The sequence below is a fragment of the Lutzomyia longipalpis genome, chromosome 1 (assembly GCF_024334085.1).
Source record: "Lutzomyia longipalpis isolate SR_M1_2022 chromosome 1, ASM2433408v1".
Taxonomy (NCBI): domain Eukaryota; kingdom Metazoa; phylum Arthropoda; class Insecta; order Diptera; family Psychodidae; genus Lutzomyia; species Lutzomyia longipalpis.
In genome coordinates, this window is record NC_074707.1 from 15,887,999 (window position 1) to 15,907,384 (window position 19,386).

General features: G+C 33.6%; 1 protein-coding gene across 5 annotated transcripts in view; it reads right to left on the bottom strand.

Moving 5' to 3' along the window:
* Positions 1-2,185: 2,185 nt before the first annotated feature.
* LOC129792937 (uncharacterized) overlaps positions 2,186-19,386 on the bottom strand; it is a 37,006-nt gene continuing 19,805 nt past the window's right edge. For all 5 annotated transcript variants that reach the window (XM_055832408.1, XM_055832418.1, XM_055832401.1 and 2 more), the window contains exons 3-11: positions 16,278-16,679; positions 16,050-16,210; positions 15,733-15,948; positions 15,448-15,655; positions 9,826-9,951; positions 9,468-9,744; positions 9,300-9,387; positions 7,166-7,338; positions 2,186-7,104 (exon numbers count right to left, since the gene is read on the bottom strand). In XM_055832408.1, coding sequence (XP_055688383.1) covers positions 6,805-7,104; positions 7,166-7,338; positions 9,300-9,387; positions 9,468-9,744; positions 9,826-9,951; positions 15,448-15,655; positions 15,733-15,948; positions 16,050-16,210; positions 16,278-16,679 — 1,951 coding nt within the window. In that variant the 3' untranslated portion in view covers positions 2,186-6,804. The remainder of the gene's footprint in view (positions 7,105-7,165; positions 7,339-9,299; positions 9,388-9,467; positions 9,745-9,825; positions 9,952-15,447; positions 15,656-15,732; positions 15,949-16,049; positions 16,211-16,277; positions 16,680-19,386) is intronic.

The following is a 19,386-nucleotide window of genomic DNA, read 5'->3' on the forward strand; positions in this document are numbered from 1 at the left end:
AAATTGCCTAACTTTAAGGGGCAATATCTCTGAATCCCCATTATCGATTTCTTTTAAATTTTGATATGTTGTAGCCTGACTCAATATCTTTCCCCAGTCCGAAAATGAAGAAAATCTATGTCGCCGTTTAGAAGATATAGCCATTTGAAAAATTCTTGAATTTGAAAAGTTCTAAGAGTCATATCTCCTGAACTGCTTGACCGATTTTGCTCAACTTAGTATCAAATTAAAGGTTTTGCAAAACACTACAACTTTCTAGAACATTAGAAATCTCTAGGACCATTCCTTCGGGACAAAAAATAACAAAAACTGTTTTGGTAAAACTAAAATCCGCCATTTTGTGTTTTAGAGGTGACCTTGAAATGTACCATATTATATGTCAAATTATAGATCGATTCAATACCTTTCCAAAACTAGTCAAGAAATTTCTGTAGGTGTTATAGAACCAGAGATATGACCTCTTTTATGCATCAAATTACTCATTTTCACAAAAAAAAAACCAATTTTGCCTACTAATACAACTCAGAAATTAAATAACAACGCATAAACAAACTTTTGCACGTTGTGGGACACCAACTCTTATAACTGGACGCGTTATGATTGACTTTCTTTTGGGGCGAGGAGCAAGAAAAAGCGTTCCAGAAGTTGAAGGAGTATTTGACACGAGAACCTGTGCTAGCGTGTTTCAACCCCAATGCAAAGAACGAATTGCATTGTGGTGGCCTGGAAAGAATATTGCTCCAAATTGAGGAAGGAAAACCACCGAAGTTAGTTGCTTTCTTCAGTAGAACGCTTACAGAGGCTGAAGCAAAATACAGTCCCCATGAGCACTTGTTGTGTTTTCCCTGGTTCTTCTAAGTATTAAGAATTGCATTTGGTTGACTTCCCCGGATGGCTAATCCAATAATTGTTCAACGCTTTATCGAAAAGGTACGAAAGCTTAATCCAGGTGAATATCAAAAGGATTAAGCATTTATATTAGTTCTATTGCCTTGTTCATTTAAGGACAATTCCTTTGTGTATTATTTTAACAAATATAGGGCAGAGTTACAATGTAGTCACGAAACATAATGCCTATAAACTATTATCATAATTCCATATTCCAGATATTTAGGGCTGAATTCTCTATCAGGAGCTGAATTTTCTAAGAAGGATAAACTCCCGAAAGCTTTTCAAGTTTTTGTCTTTCTAACCGTTAAAGCTTTCTCGAGTTTATCCTTCTTAGAAAATTCAGCTCCTGAATACTTACGATTCTACCAAAAATTAAGGCATTTCGTTTCGTGACTACATTGTTCCGCCACGATTAGGAGAATAGTGAAAGAGTGGCAGAATGAGATCAATTGGGATGTGGAATATCAATAAAAGGTGAAAGTGTTCGAAGAAAGCCCAAAAAAAAATTTTCTATTAGAAATAATTTGATTAGAAGTTCAAAATTTTATTCTTTTTTTGAATTGCAGTGATTTAAGATGTGGAATTTTTCAAGCATCATAAGGGCATCAGATATAACAAAATTTAAAAAAATTTAAAAGGATAATAAAAGAAAAAAATTAAGGAGGAATATAACAAAGTGGAAAAACAATATAGAAAAATGATGAAGACTGGAAGAGGGCTTCTTCATATTATACTCAAATTTTTATCTGAGGCTCCGCAAGGCAAACTTTTTTTTATTCTAAAGGAAGTCAATTTGAAAAAAAAGTCATTTTATATGACCGAAGAAATAATAGTTATGCAATTTTTCAAGGCTTCTCAGTACGGACTTTTTTAAGAAAAATTTTAGAACATTAAAAAAAACATTTTTGGAAATATTTCCTAAAAAAATAAACGACTTACCAAGTTAAAGGGGGTCAGATACAGGACCTCTTCCTCACTGCTGTAACTCTTAAAAACTTTCACTACCTCAAATTAATTTCCAAAAACTCCTGAAAAAGAACGAAGATTTTTTTCGAATTGAAAAGACATTCTTTTTGATTTCTTAAGTTTCTTTATTTTACTAAAAATATTCTTTTTACTTTTATATTTATTATTATATTCATAAATATATAATAAACATTTCTGTTGATTTTAGAGGGGCTATTAATTTCTTAATTTTCTTCATCAATTCAATTTTTTTTTATCAATCATTCGTATTTGTTTTTAAATGTTAAATTTAATTTGAAAATTGTCGAAAACAAATTTTTATTAAAAAAAAAAAAAGAAAAATTATTAAAAGTTGAATTTTATATTTTGGCAAAATAAAGAAACATCTCGTGTCATATTTTATTTTATTTTATTTTTTACTTTTAAAATAAGAGCGTAATTTAAGCAAAAAAAATTAATCACGAGACTTGTTTTTTTTTATACAGAATTTCACACAATGACCTCACACGCATTTTTTTCTCATATCCAGAATAAAACTTAAAAATTAAAAAACTTACAAACCTAGAAGTTGTGTAACAAGTAATAAAATTAATTTCTTGGTAATTACGAATTATTACATTTTTTTCTTGTTTAGTAATGTAAGTTCTAAAGAATCTTATTTTTTTTATTTTACATCATTTCTGCCTTATTACCTATATTTTATCTCTTTCTCACTTTATTTACTTTCTATTTCACCTTTAATACATTGAAATATATATAAATCTATATTTCTAAATAAGAAAAAAAAACTGATGCACAACTACAAAATGAATGAAAAGCTAATTCAAAGTATTATATGACTTTTCCGCGTTCGCTGTGAAAAATGAAAATTCTAAATTCTTTTTTATTTTTTTTTTTTAAATTTATTTTGGAAGAGTAAAAATAATGTAGATGAAGCAACGGAAATTGCGTACAAAAAGAAGATGAAAAAGTCTTCATCTTCACTGAATTATTTTATTTTTTATTTCATTTTAAATATATTTGTTTTTTTTTATTAAATGTATTTTTTTTTAATGAATAATATCTATTTACACGTGAATTTTTTTCGCAGAAAAAAAGACTTGTTCTCAACATTTATACATAAAAAAAGTTTCCTTACAGCACTACACTTACGCGCAATAAATTCTACTATTTGGTGAAGATATTTTTTTTTAATTTTTTTTGTAATTATTATTAAATGTTTTTTTATCAAAAGAAATTATTTATAAAAAGAAGTAGTATGAAAAAAATAGATGATAAGCAAATTAGGTAAATTACTCATTCATCCAGCGAAAGAATTTGAAATGGTTTCTGTTGAAGATTTTGATTTATTTTGGAGCTTTTTTTATAAACTAATTTCAGTATTTAAAAATTCTGACATTCTTTACTTAATTTTCTTTTTGTATTTCTGATCTTTTTTTTAATCAGGAAAGGAAATAAAAATTCTTTAGAAAGTTAATTTGAAGCTTTATTTTGAATAATGAAAAACAACTGAATCTCACTACCCATCCACTTGCCATACTCTTACCAAAGATCTCTCACAACTCCACCGAACAATCATGTCTCAGCATCAATCTTTGACCGAGCAGTCAGCTGAATACCAAAACTATATACGAACTCCTCATGGGGCCGCATTTGCCAAGATAAAAGGATTGTCAAGTGACAATTCTACACGCGGACTTCACGTCTCTTCAACTCCAAACGCTGTGGTGTGGAGAGATGAACTCTTCGATGAAGAAGTGGCTAACCATCTAAAACCTCTTGTCGCAGTCACTCCGGCCAACTTGAAGAGTCATGCGATTAGTTTTCTCAAATTTTATGCTGGTTCGGCGATGTCAGCAGAAGATATAATTAACCTCTATTATGGACTGATGGCTGGAATCGAGTTCCAAGGAGAGAAGGTTTTTGGGGACCAATTGTTCGATCACTCTGAACAAGCTGCCGAAGTGGTACCTTGCAACTCTGTGGCGGAGCCAACGCTAGCTTCCTGGTCCTTCTTCTCCTCATCTACAGCTACTGAACTAGAATCCACTTCTGCCACCGCCCGCGTAGACGGAAGGGAGGTGGTCATCACCGCATCTCACGCAGAAAAATGGTATAATGCCCTCAAGAGGCCATGATTGAAACTGACGGAAACGAACACCAAAAGAGTGCCATTTTCTATATAGGATATTTGGCCATGGTTTGCACTCGGTTGGTCATCAAAACCCCCACGCAGGTGTCGGAGTACATCTCAAACAATGTTTATACCCGCCTCACTCAGCTAGTGGGGCTCGACAGCGATGTGCTAAAGACTCCCATTCAGGCAGTAATTCCCCCTACAACCCAGGCACTGAAGACTCTTCTCAACCTGTTCAAGAAAGGGAACCCCCGCTATAAGCCGGTCATCCTTTTAATGATTCAAGGATTTAGGCATAGCCAACAGGAGCTTTCGGGAATCTTCAAATCGGCATGCATTTTGTCGATAGCAGGAACTGGTCTAGCCGCCTTCTTGTGGTGGTTAAAGGCCTCTCACAAGCTTGATATGGCCCCTAGCGAATTGATAGACTACTTTTCGTCCTCAAAGTATACATCGTTCTTGCAGATGATATATACTTTTGAGGCCTTGGCCCTCCATCCTAAGGTGACAGGATGTTCAGCCTGGATGTTCTCCAGGCTGTTGCGAGATGACGCTTGGGCCAACTATACTATCCCTCGGATGCCCCTTCCAGTCGCCATCTGTGTCGCCATCAATGTCGACGGAGATAGAAACGATCCGATATGGGATGCTCCTTCACTCAGGGAAGCGGCCAGATACAAGGGAGAGGCTTGCACTCATGCAATTGCTCTAAAACTTCTGGTCGAAGAACAGATTATCGAAACCGCGAACCCACTTGGGAAATATAGGGAGCTCCAACAAAAAATCTCGGACCTGAGAGCAACCACCCATCCACTTGAGGGGAGCTCCACCATGGGAACCACCGGACTGGAGTAAATTTCCTCTACACCACCCTTGGGAAGATTTCCAAAATTGTCAATAATTTGACGTGAGAGTTTGAAAACTTTTTCTTTAATCGAAACTTTACGATTTTAGAAAATTTTTGCGTTTTTCTATGCTCTCGAAGAAAATAATAAAGAATAGTCAAAAAAAAAATATCGTGAAAGGTACTTACCAAAACGATTTTTAAAAGATTGTTCACTCCTTTCAATAAGAATCATCTTAAGTCACTTAGAACTTTTCGGCTTTGACTTAAGTCGCAAAACTTTTGAAACACTTAAACCAAAATTCTCAGTCTTTCCTTCACTTCAAAATACCTCAAAATCTTCCCCATAAACCCTCCAAATTCCTTCTAAACCGGATAATTGTCTCCTCTTTGTAAAAAAAATGTGATATTCTTCCCTCATAGAGTATAACTTTTACATTAGAATTTTTATTAATTATTTTTTCTCATTAATTTTTTTTTCTTTGAATATTATTTTTTGTCTCTTCTCTTCTTTTGTGGGGGAGAAAGTGTGAGAAATATATTTCCAAACAAAGCCAAGATGCCTTGAAAGGGTTAATTTCTTCATCACCATTGAAAGTTTTCTGTTAATAAACGGTCTTAATTCTGAAGTCAATTTTAAATGCTTGACTCCAAACTTCAAGCCAATGATTCTCAATGTTTTTTTTTTAGTTAATTAATTTTTAATTTACGAGGAATTTTGTCTTTTTTTTAATCAATATTCACCTCCTCGTCAAAATCGTTTCTTTCGACTATTTTTTTCCGTTTTAAGGGTTTTAAGTATTTTTGTTTCCTTTCATTTTGTTCTATTTTTCTTTTCTCGGCTAACTTTTTTCCTTTCTTTAAATTCTTTTCCTTAATAGAACTGAAAAATTGGGCGATACTGGTAAATGTTTTCCACTATTTCTTTTCCTTAATCTTAACGTTGTTTTTGCGGTCTACTGAATGCTCTCAATCAGTACAATGAAGTTCTACTTACATATTTTTTTTTTGTATTTATTATCCTTTTTTTTCATCCTTATAAAAGTTCTTTCTCTCTCTAAAGACAAGTAATTCCAACAAATTTTACATTTTTTTTTGTTAATATTTATATATATATATATATACTTCTGAATTGTTTTTTTTTCTTACAAAGGGGGAAATAAGAAAAGAATAAGTTTAATTTTTTTCTTTCTTTCTAATATTTCTTTTCTTTCTGAAAAATGGAATTTGGCAGTGTTGAGCTTAACCACACTTTGAATGTTTTCTTTCGTTTTTTTTTTTATTCTTAATTTTATTCTTCAAAGTATGATTAAATCGCATTTTTTTGTTAATTTATTCGTCTTTTATATAAACGAAGATTTTTTTTTAGTTTTTGGCTATTGTATGATTATTTTTCTCACTCTATTTCTTTTTTTTTTTGTATTCTAGGAGTGGGTGTGAAGGAGACAAAAAAGAGTAAAGTAATAAATCAAAATGAAAAAAAAATCTACACACTAACAATCCCAAATGTTTTAGCTAAATATTAGCCCTAAGATTCTTTCTCTGAGTCTCTTAGTTTTCATTTTATTTTTCTACATTTAATGTGAGAATAACAACAGAGAATATACTAAACCAAAAAAAAAAGGAAAAAGGGAAGAAAAAATGGGGAAAAAAGTAGAAAAAACATCTTCTAAACAGAGAAAACAATTCATTCATCCTAAAAGGGCGTTCTTGTTAATTTTTTTTTCTTTCTTTTTATCACTAAATTATAAATGGCTTGTTCTGTGTCTTTCTGTTTGAGGGTTTATTTGGAAGCTGGGGGCCTCCCTCTGTGAGAGAGAACCAACTTCATCAATCCCCCCTCTGTCCAAATCACCGCCACCAACTCTTTAACATTTTTTTTTCTTTTTTTTTTACCACCAACCTGAATGTCCTTCCTCCTGTTGCACAACCAACACGCACGCACGCACGCACTCCATTCTCTCCATTAATGCGCCTCAAACCACTCAGGATCATTTGGATCCTCTTCCGCCGTTGCCGAAATGACGGAATCCGTCTCAGCATCGGAATCAATATCAATCATATTGTCCATTGTATTGGATTCACTCTCATTGTTGAGTAATTGTGCTGTAGCAGCAGCAGCTGTATGACTCGTCGGTGGCTTGCATGCCAACCTCTTTGCACCCACACACTCTTTCACTAAGTGCTCCGTTGGCATTGCCCGAAGCATTGCCTCAAAGACATCGTCCGGTAGCGGAAACACCAGCGACTCATACGGTGGTATTGTCTAAAATTATGCAAAATGATTTTAGATCACTTGAAGTTAATTTCTTCACAACAACACTAACTTCCTTCAAATCAGGCGAATTGCTGCGTCTTCCCTCCATACTTCCACTGCCACCTCCACCTCCACCTCCAGCGCTGAGACTTTCACGATCCCTCCCAAGGACCTTCAGTGATGTCGTACGTCGTCGTTCTGAACGTATTAACGTTGAACTCGACAGTGGATTCGGTATTGGGACTGCAACAACAATTTACAATATTTTTTTTTTTTTTAGAAATGTCTGTTTGAGTTTGAAGTTTGATTAAATGGAGAAAAACATTTTATTTTTCCAATTATTTATGAATTTAATTCTTTTTCCAATATACAAATGCATAAAATTCACACAAAATAGGCCAAAGAAGACGTTTTTTTTTATTTAGAAAAGTCCTCTGAAAGCATCTGGACAATAAACATCGTGATAAAAAAGCTCATGCTTCAATATTTTAATGTTTCACGTGGACGCGAAAGGATTAAAGTATTTTTGGAAAGAAATTGAGAGAGTTCTGACTTTTCTTTTGGGATTAAAAGACATTTATTTCCATGTTAAAATTCATTAAAAAATCAATAAAAGATGAAAAAGAAAACGATTAAAAATGTCAAGAGTTGGAAAAAGAACATTAAATGTTAGAAAAGAAATATTGAACATTAGAAAACAAACATTAGACGTTAGAAAAAAATGTCAGACACAAAAAGAAAAAACGTCAAACGTTAAAAAAAACCAAACAGAAAAAAGAATCATCAAACGTTAGAAAAAATATCAAATGTTAGACATTTTCGTAGATTGTTAAAAGTTTAGGGGAGGGCGGAGCTAATAAAGTCACTTAAGGGTTTGGAAAAAGCTTAAAATATCATATTTCCTAGCTAGATAGAACAAAATGATCTGAGAAAGAGTTGTAGGGCAAGAAATATCCTAAAGAATTGAGCTATTCATTTCGCTTTATCAATTTGGGAAATATGATAGGTATTTTGAGTTTTTTCTAAACCCTTAAGTGACTTTTATAACCCCGCTCTCCCCTATAAAAGAAATGTCAAACTTAAGACAAAGCACGTCAAAGACTGAAATAAAATTAAAACGTTAGAATAAAAAATTGACAAACGTCTTAAAATTATCAAACAATGTCAAATGTAAGAAATTCCCGCATAATGTCAAACATTGCAAAATTTTCATAAAATAACAAAATAGTAATTTCATGAAATGCCAAACGTTTGAAAAGAAATGTCAAAAGATTAAAAAGAAACGTCAATGATTGAAAAAAAAAGAAAAACATTACTTTTCGTGTAAAATCAAAAAATAAATATTTTTATAGAATGTCAAACGTTAGAATTTTTCTCATTACTTAAACGTTAAAAACTATCAAATAATGTCTCAAACGCAAGAAATTTTTATAAAATATCAAAAGTTAAAATTTCCCTTGAACATAAAATAAAACCTCAGAGAACATTAGAAAACGCATTGAAGGCAAAATGTTTCAAAAGAAATGTCAGTTCTTAAAAAAAACGTTAAAAAACATATATTAAATAAAAAAAAAACGTTAAGATATTTAGAAATATGTGAAACAATTAAAATTTCTGCAAAAATATTGAGCATTAAATTTTTTGTAGAATATCAAACGTTAGAAATTTATCTGACGAATTTTTTTTATTGAAAATTAAAGTTTAGAAATTTTCATAAATTGTCAAGCATTCGTAAAGAAACGTGGAAATTTGCATTAAATGTCAAATAAGAAATTTTTATAAAATGTGAACTTGACATCAAGCGTCAAATGTCAAACTTTGACATTTACAAATGAAGCGTCAAAATTCAAAGATTTTCGTGTAATGTCAAATGTCAAATTAAACAAACATAAAACGTTAAATGAAATGTCAGTTACAAATGAAACGTCAAATGTTAGAAATTTTCATTAAATGTCAATCGTCAATGTAAAACTTTGACATTTACAAATGAAACGTCAAAATTAAAATATTTGCGTGTAATGGCAAATGTCAAATTTGACAAATATAAAACGTCAAAAAATGTCAGTTACAAATGAAATGTCAAAAGTTACGTTAGAAATGTCAAATTGTCAAAAATTACTATTTCAAATGCAAAAAAACATAATTTCATCAACAATTTTCTCAAAATTCCCACAAAAAAAAAGAATATTTCAAACATTTCTCACCTGTTGGTGTTGAATTTGTATCTGTTGTCCCTTCGACGTGTTCTAGTGGCGTAAGTGGAGTTGATGGGCATGCAGGGGATGGTATTGACTGCAAAAAAAAAACCACAAAAAGAAGTAAAATTAGTCTCCTAAAAGCCCCTCAACTAACACCCTTCAGCAATGACTCACTTCTTGATCAACAGCAACACTCGGTGATGTTGGATCTGGTGTATTTGCACCACTTGACTCAGCACGGCTGTCGATTCGTCGATTGGCACGTGATCTAGTACTGTAGGGAAATTTGAGGAAAGTCGAAAATTTCTTTCGTTCATCGAGAAGTGATCTCTCGTGAATTGTTGCAATTGTCTCCCCCAATGCTTCTTCATTCTCAACTTGTGCATCCACCACTTGACTAGACTCACTCTCAATCTCCGTCACGAAATCCTTATCACTCACAACTTTCCATCTAAAAAAGTTAAATTTTCCCCCGATAAGAGCTTTCCAGCCAAAACAAAAAATAAATAAATAAACTAACAAAAAAACTTACTTTGGTGTTGGAATCTCTTTGTACGGCAGAATCTCAACTCTCGTCGCCGCTGCAACACTGTACGGTATAACAATGTTATCAATGTCGTACGAATTGCGATTCCGTCGTAGATCAGAATATCCCGATCTGTTTAAAGGATAAAAAAATAGAAAGTCAATCATAACGCGTCCAGTTATAAGAGTTGGTATACCACAACGTTGTAATTTAATAGGTAAAGTCGATTTTTTGTAAAATTTAGCAATTTGACAGATTAAAATGCTTATATCTCAAGTTCTATTAGACCTACAGAAATTTCTTGACTAGTTTTGGAAAGGTATTAAAACAGGCTATAATCTGACATAAATTTCAATAATTTTCAAGGTCATCTCCAGAACACAAAATGGCGGATTTTTGTTTCGCCAAAACAGTTTTTGACATTTTTTATCCTGAAGGAATAGTTCTATAGGTTTCTGATGTTCGAGAAAGTTGTAGAGTTTTGCAAAACCTTTAATTTGATACAAAGTTGAGCAAAATCGGACAAGCAGTTCAAGAGATATGACCTTTGCTATCTAAGACATAGTATTACAAAGAAGGGCGAAAGTGCCAAAATCGTTTCGGCCCTTCCTCATTTGAGGGGAAGGTAGATGGCGCATGAGGTCTTTTTAAGGAAATTTGGGGGTAAGCGAAATGCAAGGAGGACCTTCCTCCCATTCACAAGATCATTTGCTTTCGAGCGCTCATGGTGATCACTTAAAGGGTCGCATGAGCTGAGCGTTTTTTCTATATGGACTTTTTTCTGTATGAACTTTTTTTTGTACCTACGATGAGTGGGTTGCAGAAGAGGTGCACAAAAAAGGGCTGAAGGAAGAAAAATGTACACGGAGTTGAGTTCAGATCTTGCAACATTTTTGGTTGTACATGAGCGGGAATGAACAGAAATACATTTTCTTTCCCTTTTGCACAATGAGATCTTCCAAAGTCTTGAAGAACACAAATTTTGTCTTTTCGAGCAAAATTCTGCCTCAAACACGCTAGCTCATTCGAGACGAGCTGATATTGTTACTAATGAATTTAAAATACTCAACATAAACTTTTATTTACTTTTTTTTTATTTTTTTAGAAGTTTTTTCAATCTCTTTTTAAGACAACTTTGAATCAAAAATTTACTTTTAAAGGTTAATAAAATAAAAGAAAAAAAATTAAATTAAAAAAATTGAGTTGATTGAAATATAATAATTAATCAATATTTGGCTAGACCAGAGTAATATAAATTCAATTTGTCGGTTTAACGAACAAAGTAAACACAATCTTTTATACTTTTCAGCGATGTTTCGGCATATTTTTTGTCGCACCTTTAGGATTTATAAGTGTGAAATCATATGGATTATCGGACAGAAAAATTTATATAATAAATAAATTAGAAAAATTGGGGCTCACGATCTGACGTCTGGGGCTGGGGCAAATTAAGGCAAGATATTGTCCTCGATAGGTCAATCTAATACGATATTTTCTGTCTTACAATTTTTTAAGGCCATTCGAGGGAATATGAGTTTTTTGAGCATTTCCTATCTTTCCACTTTTGCTTTTCGTGAAAGTCGATGGATAAATATAGTCACCGGTGGGGTAAATTAGGTTGATGATATTTTCCGATATTTGAAATGATTTTTCACCTAAGATATTAATTGCAGTCTCTAATCTAACCTCTCATCTTTTAATTCGTTACAAATCCGTGGTGTTCTAACCACTAAAGCAGAGAATTACACAAATATATCAATCATGGCATTTTTCGAATGGAAGGCTAGAAAATACCTATCTATCTATTAATAAAGAAAGGTCTGTTTTTTGGTAATCTTCGTGTCTGTACAGCTATAGAAATCTACGCCGTTTGACCGATCGCGATGAAATTTGGTGCAGAGGCTCCTTATAACAGGCGATTTCGAGTGGCCGTACTTATTCCCCTTTAAACTCCATTCAAGTACATAGCCTAATTTTTAGATAAAGATTTGAATCTCTATTCGTTAATATATTCCGCCACAATAAATTTTTATCTAAAATTTGCAACTAATCCCCGCGAAGCGAGGCGAGGTAAATTGGAGCGAAGCAAGCAACTCCATACTGTTTACATTAGCGACTAAATTCGCCCCAATTGACATGTTCAGGTTAAAATAATTATACTGAGAAATCCCTTTAAGTTAGTAAAAACCACTCATCCGTTTCGTATTCTGCACTACCCAGTTAATGAAGAAATATAAAGATTTAAAAAGCGCTAAAAGGAAAATATTTAAGAATATTTTTTTTCTTAACACGCGAAAAGTATTTTTGGAAGCCTCAAAAAAATTCTTTTTTTATTCTTAAAATATTAATCTGACTATCTTTTCAACATAATGATGTACTCGATGTACTATTGTACTTCAAACACAATTATAAATCCTAAATTCCAAGTAGCACTATGCTGAAACATCGCTGAAAATTATAAAAAGTTTTGTTTACTTTGTTTTTTAAACGCCTTAACCCTCCGTGCTGTGACCAAAACACTTACGTGCATTACAATGGGGTAGGTGACTGACCCCATAGATTTTTTTTGCAAAAAAGCAAAATCTTTCAGTCAAATGAGCTTTAATAGACTCCTTGGTACTCCCTAATAAGTCTTTTATCCATTTTGAACACAAAAATAAATTTTTCAATGGATTTTTTGATGATTTTTTTCAATAATTTTTTGAGGTTAGAATCTTCTAGAAAGAGACAAATAGTGACAAAGTGAAGAGAAAATGGAATTTTGACTGTTACATCAATTTTTGAATTCCCTCTTTTTATATTTTTTTCTTATAACTTTTATTCTGGTGGTCGGATTGACCTCAAATTTTTACACAATCTTCTCAGATAACCAAAAAACTTATTTCTCAAAGCTTGGTTCTATATCTCTAAGAACTAAGGCGTAATAATTCGAAATATAGCTCTAGGGTTGGTCACCTACCCCTCATAGTATACGGAGGGTTAAACCCGCAAATAGAATTTTTCTATTATTCTGGTCTAACCAAATATTGATTAATTATTATATTTTAATCAATTCAATTTCATTTTTTGAATCTAATTTTTTAAAATTAGATACCTATATATTTTTTTAATTTACCTAATATTTTCACGGAGTTTTCAAAATTATTATTTTACTAACCTTTAAAAGTAAATTTTTGATTCAAAGTTGTCTTAAAAAGAGATTGAAAAAACTTCTAAAAAAATAAAAAAAAAGTAAATAAAAGTTTATGTTGAGTATTTTAAATTCATTAGTAACAATATCAGCTCGTCTCGAATGAGCTAGCGTGTTTGAGGCAGAATTTTGCTCGAAAAGACAAAATTTGTGTTCTTCAAGACTTTGGAAGATCTCATTGTGCAAAAGGGAAAGAAAATGTATTTCTGTTCATTCCCGCTCATGTACAACCAAAAATGTTGCAAGATCTGAACTCAACTCCGTGTACATTTTTCTTCCTTCAGCCCTTTTTTGTGCACCTCTTCTGCAACCCACTCATCGTAGGTACAAAAAAAAGTTCATACAGAAAAAAGTCCATATAGAAAAAACGCTCAGCTCATGCGACCCTTTAAGTGATCACCATGAGCGCTCGAAAGCAAATGATCTTGTGAATGGGAGGAAGGTCCTCCTTGCATTTCGCTTACCCCCGAATTTGCACCAGTCCGCGCGCCATCTACGTTCCCCTCAAAAGAGGAAGGTACGGAACTCTTGGATTTTTTCATCCCTTCCGAGATTGTATTACTATATAAAATCCTTCTACAATGATATGACTCTTAGAACTTTTCAAAAGGCCATATCTTCTAAACGGCGACATAGATTTTCTTTATTTTCGGACTGGTAAAAGATATTTAATCAGGCTACAACTTATCAAAATTTAAAGGAAATCGATAATGGGGATTCGGAGATATTGTCCCTTAAAGTTAGACAACTTTTTTTTTTATTTTAGCGCCTCTTGCGGATGTTTTTGGAACTTGGAATGTTCTACGCAGTTGTAGGGCTTCTTGAAACCTTTCATTTGATACCAAGATGGTCAAAATCGGTCAAGCCGTTCTCGAGTTATATCGAAAAAACACTTTTTGCTTTAGGCCGCCATATTTGCTAAACCGCTTGACCGATTTTCAAGTATGAATTATCGATGAAAACGTCTCACTGGCTCTGAACAGACGGCGGCAATTTTTGGTTGACGTCTTCGCGAGGTAACTTTTTTGACACTACTGGAGGTAACTTTTTTGCGCAAAGCAACTTTTTTTGTGTGTGCAAAAAAGTGAGAAATACGGGGAAAAATGCATTGCAGTGCCCCCGGAGGGCTTCCCGTATGCTCTTGATGCATTTTTCAGGTGAAAATTCGCACAATTATTTTTTTTTTGTCACAAAAATCTTTCGAAGCAACTTTTTTGGCACTTGGAGGTAACATTTTTGAGGAAACTTTTTCGAGGTAACTTTTTTGAGGAAACATTTTTGAGGAAACATTTTTGAGGAAACATTTTTGAGGGAACTTTTTCGAGGTAACTTTTTTGAGGAAACATTTTTGAGGAAACATAACCTCAAAGCAACTTTTTTTTTTGTGCAAAAAAAATTGAAAAATGTGGGAAAAACTGCATTGCAGTGCCCCCGGAGGGCTTCCCGTATGCCCCTAAATTCATTTTCCAGCCGAAAATTCGCACAGGAACTTGAAGGAAGTCCTCTTTGCAATTTCGTAAAACATTTTTATAGACTCAGATTTTGGCCCAAAGATAACACAAGGATCAGCCGGGCGATGAAAAGGAAGTTCCTAAGATCCCTTAGAAACTTCCTGATGCAATTGGCAGTCATCCTGCTGAAATTCCAGGCCCTTATGGTACTTTCCGGACACACATCATACCGTTCCGGAAAGAAAAAAAGTGTATAGAAAAGTGTACGAACTTCAAGTTCCTGTGCGAATTTTCGGCTGGAAATTGATTTTAGGGACATACGGGAAGCCCTCCGGGGCACTGCAATGCAGTTTTTCCCACATTTTTCAATTTTTTTGCACAAAAAAAAAGTTGCTTTGAGGATATGTTTCCTCAAAAATGTTTCCTCAAAAAAGTTTCCTCAAAAAAGTAACCTCCAAGTGCCAAAAAAGTTGCCTCGAAAGATTTTTGTGACAAAAACAAAGAATTGTGCGAATTATCGTCTGGAAAATGCATCAAGAGCATACGGGAAGCCCTCCGGGGGCACTGCAATGCATTTTTTCGCGTTTTTCCCACTTTTTTGCACACAAAAAAAGTTGCTTTGCGCAAAAAAGTTACCTCCAGTAGTGTCAAAAAAGTTACCTCGCGAAGTCGTCAACCAAAAGTTGCCGCCGTCTGTTCAGAGCCACTGAGCTCTGCAACATACTAAAATTTCAGCCCACTAGATATAAGGGAACTAATTGACAGTATTTCAAAATGGCGGACGGCGGCCATCTTGGATTTTGAAAATGCGAAAAAATGAAATTTTACACCCACATTTCTATACAAAACTTCAAACCGGAAGTCTCTATCTGTTACCGTCTTCGAGCTATTAGACAAAATGTTACGAAAATCATACTAAGTTTGAACCCGATCTGAGGTGGTCAAAATTTCATGAAAAATAATTCAAAAAATTAATTTTTTCCTTACCTTTCGTGTTTGTAACTCGATGAATTTAGTGTGGGTGATGCATTTTTGCTGCGTGGCAAACCATTTTCAATATCATGTTGCAAACCAGCTGAATCCGAACCCGATGTCGATGATGGTTTCATTCCAGCCACCTTTCGATTTTTATGATGCTTCAGCAACTGCGTGTATTTACCTTGAAGTGCTCGTCGTGCTTTTGCCTTCTTAATTCCTACGCAAAATCAGAAGAGAATTCTCTTATTAGCAAACAAGTTCTTAAAGATTCTCAAATTTTCTTCTCAAACGTACTATTTGTGACAAGTCCTTGAGGAAACTTTCGCCCAAGTTTTCGATTTGACTCGTCATACAGTCGATGTTTCGGCTTAACCCGATCCTCACGCATTAGCGACCCCTTGGGGGTAGTCGTCATGCTCTTTAGCGGCGCTTTGGTCGTGCATCTCACCACCTTTACTTGCCACTCCGGTATTCGCAGTACAGATTCAAAGTGGATGTTTTGAGAGACGTCTACAGATTGAAAAATTAAGTTTAAAGTTTCAAAAGGAAAGTTTAGGGTTTAGAGGTCCTTAATCAAGATTAATCTGACTTTTTTTCATTTCGAAACTAACCTTCTGGGAAACTGAGAACTGAATGATAGCAAGGATCCAGAAGAGCAACTCTCTCCGACACAGGCATCATGTCGGGCAGGTCTCTGGGTGCTGTTGGATCTTGACGGCCCGTGCAGAGCGCGCAAGGATGGACAGGCCACTGACAACCACATTTAACCGTGCTGTCAAAACATTTTTCATTATCAGAAATGAATCAACAAAAGGACAACAGACCACAGTTAGACTCACCTTGATCTTGCAGCCTTCTTTGAGATCGTGTGCAAATTTGCAGTTTGCAGGAGTTTTCGCTTTTTGAAGCCACTCCGTTGAAATGGTCTCGTACGACTCGAACTGCTGGATTGTTGATCGTACGCCCCATTGGGGGCACTTCCACCACCACTAGTCTCCTCACTACCCTCCACCGTAGCAGCCTTGGAATTACCCGGTAAAACCCCACGATACCCATTAACTGAATGCTGCGGCGGTGGCTCCTCAAACGTAACAGCACCCTTGCTCTTACGTATTTGATTCTGCAGATCATTGTGTTGCCTTATACGGTATTCCAAATCAGATATTTGAGCAAGTAACCAACTCCAGCGCGTTGCAATTGCCGCACGATCTTTAGCCCATCGCCATGATGCTCGTTTTGCTCTACAAACAATCATAAGATTGAGATTTAAATGCAAAGTAATCAATTTATTACAACAACAAAAACTAGGAAGAGTGGAAATTGAATAAGACAGGATCAGGAAGTAAAGGAAGTTATCAATCCACCGAATAAATTAAAAAATTATCCATTGAAACATCTGAGCCAGAGGGAGCAATGGTTAGAACACTTAGCTCGTTTTATTCATAAAAAATTACCGAGAGAATTACAATAAAGTTGTTTTTTAATGATTATATTGAATCTAAAAATGACTAAACTCCTTTTAGGCGAAATTTTTCTTTATTAACCAAAAAATGGTCTTCAGAATCAAAATCAGGTTAGTCTGTGACTGCCCTATATACTTATGTTATGAGCAAAATCGTATAGAATATTTCCGATTAACCAAACAAAAAGGTAGGGGAGACCGGGGCTAATAAAGTCACTAAAGGATTTGGAAAAAGCTTAAAATATCATATTTCCTAGCTAGATAGAACAAAATGATCTGAGAAAGAGTTGTAGGGCAGTAAATTTCCTAAAGAAATGAGCTATTCATTTCGCTTTATCTGTTTGGGAAATATGATATTTTGAGCCTTTTCTAAACCCTTAAGTAACTTTTTTTAAACCCGATCTCTCCTAATCAAAATCAAAGTCAGGCTAGTCTATAAACTGTTCTATATACTTATGAGCAAAATAGCACAGAACATTTCCAATTAGGTCTAATCTCTCTCAAATGAACATTAAATGAGGGCTCTCGTGATGTACTACAAGAGTAGGTCTACCCAAAAAAGAGAAATTTATCAGGGGCGTAATCAAAAAACATTTTAGGACTCAAGGTTTATAAAAATTTAGATTACTAACCAATATTAATGGATATTGAAATCAAAAAAATAGATTTTTTTTTTTTATAATTTAATGGTAAATTTCTAACGTTTAAAGTTGTTTTTCTTAACATTTGACGTTAATTTTAACGTCTAACCGATTGTATATTTTAACATAAACGTTATGCTTTTCTTGAATTGGACGTTTGTTTGAACGTTTTGCGCTTCATTGCTAATTATCACATTTTTATTCATTTGAAAACGAGGTAAATTGGAATTTAGAAGGAGAAAGGAATTGTGATGAATTGAAATTATATTTAATGGAAGATTTATTCGTTGGTAAAAACCGTCTGGTATCAGTAGTCTCTGTACCAAATTTCATCGCGATCGGACCAACGGTGTAGAAATGCATAGCTGTACAGGAACGAAATCCTTTCTTTATTATATAGATATTTTTTCCTAACTTTCTAAAGGTTGCTTAGACGTCCCTAAAATTTATTTATTTTTTCGTTTAGTGGTTCAATAACCTGTTTCCCTTTTTAAATTTTTTTTGAACCAAAAAACAAAAAATTCCCTTCATATTTTTCGTAGAAAAAAGATTTTAAACTTGCTGCTGAATTTCTTGATAAAAAAAAAATTTCATACTTTAATGGTTTTGCGGGTTTTGCTGATGATAAAGAAATGGCAAACCCAAAAGATGAATCATTATTTTCCACGTTCATTCTCCGTGAATTTGTTGAGTATTATATACCTACTATATTGTTATGTATATGTATGTTTTTTTTATGAAATGAATTTGTGTGCGTTTCATTAATTTACTCCATCAAATATGATGACGGATTGAGTATAACATACATAATATATGTACCTACTACAAAAGAGTCGAAGAGCGTATTTAGAGTAAAATGTAAGTTCATAATAATAATCAAACATTTGTGACTTTGGCACGATACAAAAGTCTTGGCTTCTTTTTTTTATTTTTCTTCTTTGCTGTTTGAAAATGGGGGGAAATGGGGGCACGCGAGTGTTTGTGTCGAATTCATTGATTAGATTTAATGGGTGCGAGAGAGTTGAAATGAGAGACATTTTGCTATGTCTAAATTTATTCTTTACTTTATTCTTTTCCTTTTTAACCTTTTTTTCTTTTGTTTTTTTTTCTTCAATAAAAAAAAAGTGTGTAGTAAAAGGTTTTTTGCGTGTTTTTACGCAGAAGTATTTTGACAAAACACTGCAATTGAATTACTACAAATATTTAACAAAAATATTAAAAAGAAGTAATTCGAAAGAAGCTTTAAAAGATTTCTCTAAACTTTGTCTGATTTATACTGAAATTTCCTGAGAAAGTTTTCCCACAAAGTTTAAAAAAAATAAACAAAATTCTCTATTTGAAGTTCCTAAATAAAAAAATCATAATAAAATAATATCTTGAGTAGGTAGTGCGTGCCCAATGTCCATAGGATACTCTGCGGTGTGTTGAAGCTTGAGCTTTTGAATAACTAAATGGATATATTGACCTCACCTGGTTAAAAGTTCACGGGGAGGAATGAGAAAATGAAAGAAGAGACAAATGTGGTGAAATTAGTAGTATTTTCTATGTGTGAAGAGATATAATTCTCTGCTCAAAAATAGACTTAATTTCCGTCACTAAAACGCGCAATTCCTCACGCACTCATCGTAAATTTTTTTTCTTCTCACATTTTACTCCATAAAAGAGACGAGACGAAAAATGTTGGCAAAAATCATCAAAGATGAATTGCCAGAAGAACTTTTAAACATATAATGGTATTCTTATTAATTCCACATTGGGTGCCATTGGGTTTTTCAAGGTTGGACAGGGAATTTTTCTGTAGAGCAGCGTGATTTGCACACTCGTGAATAATATTAAACAAAATAA